Genomic DNA, 12,356 nt, shown 5'->3' on the forward strand with positions numbered 1-12,356 from the left:
TTGAACACTGTCTTGTATACAGCTAATTTAGTGTTCCGACTAATTTCTCTCTTATTAAAAAATTTCTCTCTTATTAAATAGATCCTTTAAAGTACTAAAACATGGACCACCGCAGGGCTCTATGTTAGTTCTGCTCCTCTTTAATTTATACATTAGTGACATGCCACAAACCTTCTCCTGAAAGTTCATGTATGTAGATGATCTGGTGTTGGCAACTCAGACTAAACACCCGAAAGAGGCCAAACTGTGCTTAGTTCTGACCTTGAAGTTCTGTACACCTATTACACCAAATGCCGTCTTTGCTCAAATCCCTCTAAGACTGAAGTTTGCACATTTCACTTGAAGAATCATCAGCTGATAAACGGCTGAAAGTCTCATTCAGAGGGGAGACTTTGAAGCACAACCCCAACCCAAAATATGTCGGAGTCACCTTAGATCGCTCTTTAACCTTCAAGAAAGGTTAAAACCTGAAAAAAGGCTGCCGAAATCTAAAAACTAGGAATAATATCATCAGGAAGTTTGTGTGTTCGGGGGGGGGGGCTGGAGGAAGGAGCCAACACTTTAAAATCTCCTGTCCATGCCCTAGTGTATTCTTGTGCAGAACACTGTGTCCAGTGTGGTATTCGAGTCATCATGTCAGCAAGGTCGACATACAACTTAACAATACCATGAGAATCATCACGGGTTGCATAAAGTCTACACCTCTTGAGTGGCTACCAACACTCTCTAACATCATACCACCAAACATAAGGAGGAAAGCTGCTGCTAACAGAGAGTGGATAAAAATGTATGGGAAATAAGTTGCCCATCCATGAGGATCTTCAAAATCTACCACCTATTTGCTTAAAGTTCTACAACCTGATCTGGAAAAATCAGCAATCAGATACATATTCTCCTGAAACTGAATGAAAGAATCGCTAGCTTACTTTAACAATAAAAAATGGATACCTCATTACAGACCTCATAGCAGAAGCCCCCGACTTTGACCTGCCCAGATGTCAATGGAACACACTCAACTGCCTGAGGACAGACCATGACAGATGTGCTAACATGATGTGCAAGTGGGGCCTGTGTCAATCCCCAACATGTGGTGCTGATCAACAGACCATCAATCATATTATTCAGAACTGTGCACTGTGGAGTTTTCAGGGCACATTGACAGACCTGTTCCTGGCTACCCCGGAATGCAGTTCAATGGATTAGAGACAATTTGAACTTAAATTTGTGATTTATAGCATATAGTTTTAGTATACAGGCAGTCCCTGGGTTACAGATGAGATATATTCCTGAGAACATCTTTAAGTTGGATTTGTATGCAACTCGGATCCCTGATGAACAGCACATATATGAGGGTTGAAAAGTTTGGTAAAAAAATAAATTAAACACAATTTTTTGGAAAAAATCACCTTTATTTTTCAGCATAGTCTCCATCGAGGTCTACACATTTGGTCCAGTGAGTTTCCAATTTTTTTATCCCATCTAAAAAGCAGCATTTGTCAAATTATTCAAAATAGTCATTGTAAACCTTGATGACATCCTCATTCGAAGAAAATTTTTTCCCACATGGGCATTTTTGATGCAATAAGGTCATCATCATCAAGTCTTTCTGTGCCTAAGGCTGCAATGCTGGTTTTCCATCTTCCCCTGTCCCTTGCAGCTGCTCTTGCTTCTTCCCAACTCGCCCATCTTACCTCCTTCATTTCAGATTCCACCATTCTTCTCCAAGTTAATTTTGGGTGACCTCTAGAGCATCTCCCTTCTTGAGCTCAACTCAGTGCTACTTGGGGAATTCTGTTTATTCCCATGCGAAGAACATGTCTGGTCCATTTCCATGTGAATCTTCATCTATTGACTTGGAGAAGGTTTTCTTTAAAAGTTCCTTGTCAGTGATTGTATTTGGCCAAAAGCTTTTTAAAATTCTTCTTTGTTTCCAAAACATTTGTTTTCGAAAATGTCCAATTTATTATTTTGTGCTTTGGTAAGTTTCCAAGTTTCAGAGCCATATAGCAGTACTGCTCGCACAATAGATTTATAGATATTAATTTTCACTATAACTGTAATATTTGATGCTTTCCATAATTTATTTAATGACCTGAAACAATTTTGTGCTTTCGCAATTCTTTGTAAAATGTCTTCGTTGGTGCCTCCTTGTTTATTTATTACTGATCCAAGGTATGTAAAAGTATCAACATCTTCAATTGTTTCATTTTTTAACTTCATTTCTTGATTTGATTTTTCATTTATTCGCATGACCTTGGTTTTCTTCTTGCTTATATGAAGACCCACGGTTTCTGCACAGTGAGCAAAGTCATCAGTTTTTAGATGTAAGTCATTTAATTTGGAGGACAGAGCACTATGTCATCAGCAAAATCAAAGTCTTCCAGTGTGGATGTAAAGTTCCAACGTATGGGATGTAAAGTCCCAATGTTGATGATTGAGTTTTTCATAATCCAATCAATTAAAATTATAATAGACCAGATAGAACACAGCCCTGCCTAACTCCAGTTTCAATGATAAAGAAGTTCGTAAGTTTTCCATCTACTCCCACACAAGATTTGCTGCCATTATACATATTCTTAATAAACTTGAGAAATTTATTGGTATTCTGTATTCTTCTGATATTTCCCAAAGTTTCTCTCTATTTACCGAGTCAAATGCTTTACTAAAATCAATGAAGTTTAGGTCAAGCTGGGCTTGAAATTTTATATTGTTCAATTATATTTCTAAGAGTGAATATTTGTTGGATGGTTCCGCAACCAGGTCAGAAACTTGCCTGTTCTTCTCTTAATAAATTTTTGATTTATTTTTTTTAATCTATTAAAAATTTTTGTAGGAATTGAAAGCAAACTTATGCCTCTCCAATTTTCACACTTGGTCAAATCTCCTTTTTTGGGGATTTTTACAATTACTGCTTCTTCCATTGTTGAGGAATTTTTTCTGTCTTCCATATTTCGTTGTATAACCTTTGTAATAGTTGTGTTAAGATCAGCTTTTAACATTTCAGCATTGATATTATCATTTCTGCATGCTTTGTTACATTTTAGTGCCTTCAGGACATCTTTGACTTCACTCAATGAAATCTCGTTTTTGGAAATGTTCATAGTGGGTATTACACTAGTTGTAATATTGTGCACCTGTTGAGATCTTGTATCTACCTTTACATTGAAAGTTCCATCAATTCTCTCCATCTTGCTTCGATTTTGGAGTCAGTTGTCAATAACTTTCTTTGTTTGTCTCTAATGGAGGAAGGGATTGCTTTTTTTTTGTTACTATTGATTCATTTTATAATCTGATAAAGTTGTCTAATTTGTCATTTTCTACAGCATGTCGTTGTTGCTTCTTTTGCTAATTCATCAATATATTTTCTTTTGTCGGCTCTTGCAGCTCTCTCTTTATGTTTTTATTTAGTTCATTATAGTGATTTATGCTTTTATTTAGTTCATTATAGTGATTGCTATGTACTTTATATAATCGTTCTGAATTTGTATTGTTCATTAATGATTTAATATTTTTTCTCTCTTCAATGATCTTCCAAGTTTCTGCAGTTAACCATTCTTTATTTTACTTTTTTCTTCGTTTACCAATTACAACTTCATTGTAGGTATTCCTGAAGTTTTTCCAATATTCTTCATTGTTGTTTTCTACTGTTACATCTTAATTTTCCTCTATTTCTAATATATCGAATCTGTTATCTCCAAAGCAAACTTTTCTCTTGTTTCTTTATTTTTTAATTTTTCAATATCAAATGCAGTTCTTGAACTTTCTTAAGAAAGTTCAAGAAAAAAGTGTATTAAGACGTGAACTTGTTGACGGACAACAAGTCACGTCTTAATACACTTTGAAGTTTTAATTTCAACTTCATCGCTAACAAGAAGTGGTCAGAACCAATATTTGTGCCACCATGTTTGACTCTCACATCAAGCATGGATCTTACGAATTTACTATTGATAACAACATAATCAATTTGGTTTCTTGTACTGCCATTTGGTGCGATCCAAGTCAATTTATGTATTTTTTTATGCTTGAATTTACTTCTTCCAATAACAAAGTTGTTCATTTCACAAAAGGATACAAACATCATGCCATTTTCATTTCTGTCTCCCCAAGCCTCGAAACGTAAGGAGTTTTCTTCTGCACATGACGTTTTACCTGCTTTTGCATTAAGATTGCCAGTGAGTATTATCATATCATGTTTTGGAATAAAATTTATTACCTTTTGGAGTTGTTCATAAAAACATTCTTTTATTTCTTCATCTCATCATTAGTAGGTGCATAAACCTGCACAACAGAAAGTTTAATAAATTTGGAATAGAACCTGGCTTTTATAATTCTCTCATTTACTGGTTCCCATTCCATCACGATTTTAGTTACTTTTGGGTTCAATATTAGTGCAACTCCTTTTTCATGCTTCTCCTCTAATCCAGAGTACAATATTGTCTTGTTGTCTTTAGTTATGTGTGCCAAAACCAGTCCATCTGAGTTCACTGATGCCTAAAATGTCTAATTTGTAATTGTCCATTTCATTTGTTACCTGCCTAATTTTTCCTGGTACAGTGTTCTGACATTCCATGATCCAATTTTTAAAATTTTTTGTGGCTTCATAAGTGACTCTCTTAACAACAAGGCTTCCGAAAGGCTTTCCCCTTGGTATGTTATATACATTATCCACATCAGAGCAGGCTAGATAACCATCTTCTGGGTCTCGCAAGTCATGTCTGTCGCCAGGAGCATTTGTTCATCTAGATTTGCAGTTTCCATTATCAGATAATTTTTACAGGGAGTGGTGATTAGCCCTTTTCCCAACCCTCGAAGTGGACCCTGCTATATTTCTGGGGACTGGGTCTCCATTTATTGCCTCTTACGATACACAGGGGTGCAGCTGGGGTATTCTACTACCCACCCCAACACGGGGATGATGCAGTAAGGTAGGCTAACATTAATTGGAAGATGATGATGGAGATAGCTGTAGTTCAGATTGATTGAGAGAGAGGATCAAGTTTTTCCACGAACTGTTGAGAATTATACCCTGATTTCTGTTGAGGTTTCCGCCGGTTATTAGTACTATTGTGGCTTCCTTAAATACACAATGCCTGTAGTCGTCATCGAGATATGGCATGGAGCTATTTTGCCAATCTATCGTGTGGTTAGACGTGCAGAAATGATGTGCTAAGCCAGAAGAAATGCTTCTGTTGTGGTTTACATCACCAACATGTTCTTTTTGTCTAATTTCTAAACTTCGTGAAGTTTGTCCAATGTAGGCAAGACCACAGGAGCAGGGAATGTAATATACTCCTGGATATTTGTAGAACGGAACTTTATCTTTTGGAGATCCTAAAACTTGTCTGATGTTGGTGGTTGGTTTGAAGACCACTCTGATGTTGTTGGCTCTTAGTATTCTTGCTATTTGATAAGAAATTGACTTGATGAAAGGTATCACTACAGTAGAAACGTGCTGACGGTGGGATTCTTCTTGTCTGGGGTTGTTATTGTATAGATATTTTTTGATGATGTTTTGAGGGTATCCATTTTGTGATAATGTGTTGGCTATTAGTGAGAGTTCATTCTGTGTATCCTCCTCTTCTGATATAAACTTTTTGGCTCTATGTTTCAACATGTGGATAATACTCAGTTTGTGTGACTTGTGATGGTTTGAAGTATAGTGAAGATATCTTCCAGTATCTGTGGGCTTTCTGTAAATGGATAATTTGACACTGTTAGGTTGTTTTTTTATCAAAATATCTAAAAAATGCAGTTGGTTGTTGTTTTCTACTTCCAGAGTGAATTTTATCTTGCTATGTATTGAGTTGATTTTATCCACAAACGATTTAAGGTTGTCTAAGCTGTCTTGCCATATGATGAATATATCATCCACATATCTCCACCATGTAGATGGTTTCGGAGAGATTGCAGAGAGAATTTCTTTTTCAAGTTTTTCCATGAAAAGGTCTGCACAAGATGGTGATAGTGGGCTTCCCATTGCTAGGCCTTCTAATTGTTGGTATATGGTGTTGTTAACTTTGAAGAAATTAGATTGAAGGCAGTGTCTAAACATCTGTGTGATGTCTAGAGGAAAGAGGTCTTGGATGATGTTTATTACCTCTTCTACTGGAACATTGGTGAAAAGGGATACAACATCTAGGCTGGCTAGCATGTCAGTTGGTGCAATCGTAATGGAAGAGAAGCATTTCTTCCGGCTTAGCCCATCATTTCTGCACGTCTAACCACACGATAGATTGGCAAAACAGCTCCATGCCATATCTCGATGACGACTACAGGCATTGTGTATTTAAGGAAGCCACAATAGTACTAATAACCGGCGGAAACCTCAAAGAAATCAGGGTATAATTCTCAACAGTTCGTGGAAAAACTCGATCCTCTCTCTCAATCAATCTGAACTACAGCTAGCCAGTAATCACATTACAAGTCTACAACAAACACGCATGCGTGATAATGAATAAGAACAATAAGCCATCTTTGTCACGCGAAACGTGTAACCATAGATACTAGTTTGGTTTACAACGTTTTTTATGTTCCTTTTAATTTGCATTTACTTTCATATCTCCGTAATACCTTGAAAAAGCCAGACAGTTTGCTGGCGAAACTGGTAGGTTTTAATAAATGTTTATTTGTAAAATACTGGTCTGTATTAATAAAAGTGTATTTCTATCTATAAAAACGACCAAAAATGTATACCTTGAATCTTCAGAGCATGTTACATATTTCAATTAACACATGACAATGAAGAAGTGAAACAATTCAAATTGTAGCAGTCAATAGATCTAAAGTCCTATTCTGATGATCTCTAATGTTGTAAAAAAGAAGTATTACATCTATGTTGGGATTGATCTTAACATAACAGTCTCCCAAATTTTTAGCAAATTAATGACCATACTTGTTCAGGTTCGGAGAATGCTTTATAGTCATGGCTAACTAAAAATAATCTTTTTGACCTGTAATGACATCTGTAGAGCACATCAGTTTTCTTTTCCATCTAATCCTGTGTGAAGGAGGTCCAAAGCATGGTCTGCCAGTTCAGAGGTAGGAAATATATTTATTATGTTCTCTAAGGCAGATTTTAACAGATCTTCCTGTCTATTTCATAGTAGGCCAAGTCACAGTCACATAGAACTTCATTCACTCTAGTATATGCCCGGGGATAAAGTTTATTCTTAGGAGAGCAGATCAGAGTTGCTAACTTAAGGTTATTTTATTAGTACTTTGGCCATCTTTTCAGATGTGCCTCAGACATAAGGAATAGGAATAATGGTGTTGAGTTCTTGTATGTTTGAGGAGGGAGAAGTAAGATGGCCATGTAATATTTTATCTGTTTTGTAGGAGCTGTAGCCATTGGCTGTTTTATTATTACTTTGGCCATCTTTTTAGATGTACCTCAGACATATGGAATAAGAATAGTGGTGTTGAGTTCTTGTGTGTTTGAGGAAGGGGAAGTAAGAGTGTCATGTAATATTTTATCTGTTTTGTAGCAGCTGTAGCCATTGACAGGAAAGTATGGCAAAGATATTTAAGTTTAATGGAAAGAGCTGCATCATTAGAACAAATAGCCCTAGCTCTGTGAATACCATAGAATCCCATACTGTTGGCCGGTATTTTTTTTGTGCAGATCCAGTTTGTGTAGATATCTTCCTTGGTGGAATATATCTACAGAAACTAAAAGAGATTATATGGAATATCTACAGTACAGTATTAGTTTATTTATATCACTGGTTTTATAGTCCTGCTTTTACTTTTATGTCAGATTTATTAAAGATGACATAAATTGTAGTTAAATATGTGAGTATTAATTACATTATATAAAAAGTAAAACACTTCAATAAACATCTTCCAGTAGAACTCTGCTATTCAATTTTTATATGCATGATGTCAAATATAAACATTATTGTTGATTTTGCTGACAGTCATCTCACATATTCCATCATAACAACAGAACAGTGACAGAAAATATCCATGAACAATGCAGCCATGATTACGTTTCAGTATTGGAGACAGAAAAAACTGTGAGAAAAGCTGAGCCATGGGAAGGCAGCTAGAGTAGATTATCGTATTCAGTCAGAAATACTTGAATATGGAGGTGTAAATTTTTACGGTGGCTATACTACATAATTCTGAGGTCCTTGCCAAAAAAATTCAAGATGAATTCAGCCCAAGAAAACTGTTAAAGAAACACTTGAAAAAAAACAAGCTGGGTTCAAACTATATTGGGGTTATCAAGGTCATGTTTTTACATTGTTGCATATTCTCCCCCCCCCCCATTTTATTTTTCTGACAGAGCTGCTGCTACATGGGTGTAGACTCTATAAGACCTTTGCAAGTTGCAGGAGATATGCTGTATTACATCTGAATTGTTTCTCATAGATCTTGATAGAGTTATACTGGAAGAAGTGGAGGAGGGAAGGGATCTTGCGATGATTGTAGATAGAAATTTGAGGTTCGGAGGACATATTTCAAAGATTGTGAGACAATCTCAGAGAATTGTTGCAATATTGAACAGACTTGACCATCCATGAAAGATCAATAGTTGTGGGCCCATTGTATAAAGCTTTGATTAGACTACATCTGGATTTCTTTTCGTAGAGGGTACAGCATTCAATAATAAAATTATATCAGAACTGTACAGTGTTGGTTTTGTAGATAGACGGCATGCAGACTGCAGAGTTTAAGGTTATCATCAGATTAATACTGCAAAGGCTTTTCATATGGTAGAATGAGGGGAAGGGACAAGGAGCCATCCTGGGAAGTTACAAAAGGAAGTAGTGAGCAAAAGGGTAAGAAGTAAGTTTTTTTGAATGGAGTAGTAAGAGAATGGTATGCATTTCCTGAGATGCGGGTGAAAGTGCAAACAGTGGGTGAGTTTAAGGAGTGGTACGATAGACTTTGTATTGACTAGCATTGGCCTCCCACAATGATTCTTGTGACTCTGTGGAGATCAAGAAAAGAATATTGATAATCTATGAGTGTTTGGGGAAGAGGTTATGAACACCGGATCTTTCAATGCGTATAATCCGAAAGATGTTCTGTAGGATTCAAATTTGGTTTATTTGGTGTCCATGGTAACACACCTGGAATCTACTGTCATGTTCATCAGAGTACTTTCTCTCATGTTCCATCAGGATAATGTGCTGTCCCATATTGCTGGTATCACCTGCCATGCTATCATGACATACCACTGTCATGATGGCATAGAGGTGTTCCATGGGGAGGCAGTCACCATGAGGTTGACTATAATGACCCACAGTCAGCCATAGTGGATAGATAATGAATGTTAGGGCCCCCAAGAAATTCCCATTTACATCTTTCTAAGAAAGAAAGATGTAAATGATAACATTATAGGTTTAGATTGCATTCTGAATACAGACTGATCTAGTCTGGCTACCCATAACTTCTAATTGCGAAAACAAAATATATCTGCTATGGTTGTCCAGAGTCAGCATAGGACACAAAAATGCTATTCTTCATAAAACCCCAGAACTTAATTTGCTTTGCTCAAACAAGCTTATAATACAGTTTAATGGAATAACTAGAGCACGAAGAAAATATGTCTCTGTTACAGAGACATCATCAGGAATACAATGTTAAAATTGCTGTTACACACACACATATACAAGAAACAATAAGTGGAAGAAATGAAATTAGATTATATAAAGACTAAAGTCTTATGAGGGGCACCCTCTATGAGTGCTGTTGGACAGGAGGCCTAAAAATGTTAGCAGATTCTCTCATTCTGTCCATAATATGATAGATCGCAAGAATAAGAAACCTTGTAAACACATGGAACAAAGAGAGGAGGAAGTGGATCCTTAGGAGAATTCCTGAAGATGTCTCTATGACAGAGACAAAATATTGAAACAATTAAGCATGCTGTTTAATTATTTCTCTTTGTGCTATAGTGATTCGATTAAACTGTATTATTAGATTAAATTGTATTACTGAAGCCTAAATACTTGCTCAAACAAGCTGTTTGTGTTATTTTATTTTTATTTATTTATTTATTAATTTTTTTTATTGCATGCAGTGCAGAATTCTGTTAAAAATACTCTTAAGCCATCACTAATCAATTTCTGTTCTTTCCCTTCATTATTTTCTAGCTCTACTCTTTTATATATGATATTCATATTGTTAGTTAATTATATATAGTTTTATTCTATCCCTGATGAAGTGCTTAATATTCACATGGGAGCTCTCAGCTAAATTATTTTATTAAATATTTTTCTCATGTTCCATATACTGTGCTTAAAATAATTTATACAGTAGTAATAATTATCTTGAATTATAGTGTGATTTCTTCCTTTTAGTTCCAGAAGTGGTATGGAACTTAAACAGCTTAGCGCCTGAAGAGATTCAGTCATTGAGTTTATCAATGGATACATCAGAGGATGATGATGACGATCGATGGTGGGATCAGGTCGATCTTACCAAACTTGTACTGGCATCTAATCAGTTAACATCGATTTCTCGTGATATACAAAATCATCGTGCACTGACAACATTAGATGTAAGTATAAGCAATGTATATGTACTCCAATCCATCTTTCCTCATTCTGTAGATCTTTTTTTTTTAAAAAAAAAAAATTGCAAGTATTGCATGCTAATAAATGCCATCTGCATTTTAAAAACATCTTTATTTTTAAGAGAAACTATGATTTAAGTTCCAGGGATTATAGATGATATATTTCTTAGAACGTTTCAGTTTTGAAAATAGAAACCATCAGCATAAAGGAAATCAAACTTGCAGAAGAACTGGGAAAAGTACCATGTAGACAAAATTAATGTTACTGAGACAAAGATTTAAACAGGAGACTTATTCAGAACCTACTGAATAATAAATATAAGACGTTATATTTGGGCATTGTATACCAAGGAAAGGAAGGAAAAATGATAGCATTCAACATCCCAAAGATGTAGATAAATTTCTTGATTCAAAGGAAATTTCAAGTTGAGTTATGTGGATAACCTTTGAAATGGGGAAATGGATGATGAAACTTATATGTGCCTATGGTCCCAGAAAAAGTTTATCATAAGAAAGAAATGGAAGTATTTTTTGTCATTAGAGAAGTTAGCTCACATTAAGAACAAACAAACACAAAAAGCTGGTTATTGTTAGAGATTTAAGCAGAAGAGTAGGAAATGAATCTCACTAGGTATATAGAAGAGTTTTGGAAAAATTTGGAGGAAGTGGCAAGGTAATAATAATGGTTAGTTCCCACTGGATTCCTTTTCAGGATTACAGACCATTCACATGATGTTCCAACATAAAGATATGCACAAGTTCACAATGGAGAGAAGACATAAGAAATAAGAAAATTTCATTGTCTGTGTTATCGATGATAGCAATATTTGTTAGTAATGCTTCAGATTGAAAGTGATCATCAATTTTAAATATGATAAAAATGAATATCACATTGAAAAGAACAATATGTAAGAAGTGGCTTTTCAGGTGAACTGTAGACTCAGATATACAACCATTATTCAAGAAATAATGAAACAGTTTGAAAACAAGAAGCAGACCTTGGAGTCTCAGCAGCAAACTACTCTGAAGAAAACATTGATTGATTCAGCTAGGGATGCATATGGGGGGAAGTTGTTTAGAAGGACAGAAAAAGAACATAAGAGCACCAAGAAGTTAAAGATGCATCAGAAAAGAAGAAAGCATGCTGAAAATTTCTGGTAAATAAGTTGGAGATATCTTAAAAGAATATAGAGAAAAATGTAAGACAGCTAAACTATGTGTGAAAGTAACTAAACATAAGTTTGGTAAGAATATAGAAGATTCATGTGAGGAAGGTGGCAAAATGAAAAAATTTTGCTATTGAAAAAAAGCTTAGAAATGGAGGAAAGAGCACTGTAAAAAGAAATCAAAAGTGATGGAGGCATTAGGAAAACTGAAGATAAAAATATTCTAGATGTCTGGAATAATTACTTTGAAAGATTGCTAAATGAAACATGCAGTGACAGCATGATTTTAGAAAGAACTCAACAGGAATGCAGTCAGGAATACATATCAATACTTAGAGTAGGAAAAGCCATCAAAAACCTGAAATGTGGAAATGCAGCTGGAATAGATGACATTTGACCAGAAATGCTCAAATACAGAGGTATAAAGTTTTTGCAGTGGCTGCATTGCATAGCTCAAAAAGCCTGGTGAGAAGCTCAAATTCCAGATGTTTGGAATAGAGCTCTCTAGTTCTTATACATAAAAAAAGGGAAATAAAACTGAATGAGAATTACAGAGGAATTTTTCTACTAAGTTTTCTAGGTAAGATTTCAGTAAAGCCAAGGCAAGTATACTTGAAAAAAGGTTGAGAAAGATTGTGGAAGAGAAACTTGATGAAGAGCAAACT

General features: G+C 35.3%; 1 protein-coding gene across 1 annotated transcript in view; it reads left to right on the forward strand.

Annotated features, from left to right (window-relative positions):
- LOC150108587 (leucine-rich repeat-containing protein 40-like) overlaps positions 1–12,356 on the forward strand; it is a 234,408-nt gene that overhangs the window by 31,474 nt on the left and 190,578 nt on the right. The window contains exon 3 of the mRNA XM_090416034.1: positions 10,311–10,510. Coding sequence (XP_090272160.1) covers positions 10,311–10,510 — 200 coding nt within the window. The remainder of the gene's footprint in view (positions 1–10,310; positions 10,511–12,356) is intronic.

This window comes from Typopeltis vanoorti, chromosome 3, assembly GCF_054136105.1.
Source record: "Typopeltis vanoorti isolate ZY-2024b chromosome 3, IOZ_Tvanoo_1.0, whole genome shotgun sequence".
Classification (NCBI taxonomy): Eukaryota; Metazoa; Arthropoda; class Arachnida; order Uropygi; family Thelyphonidae; genus Typopeltis; species Typopeltis vanoorti.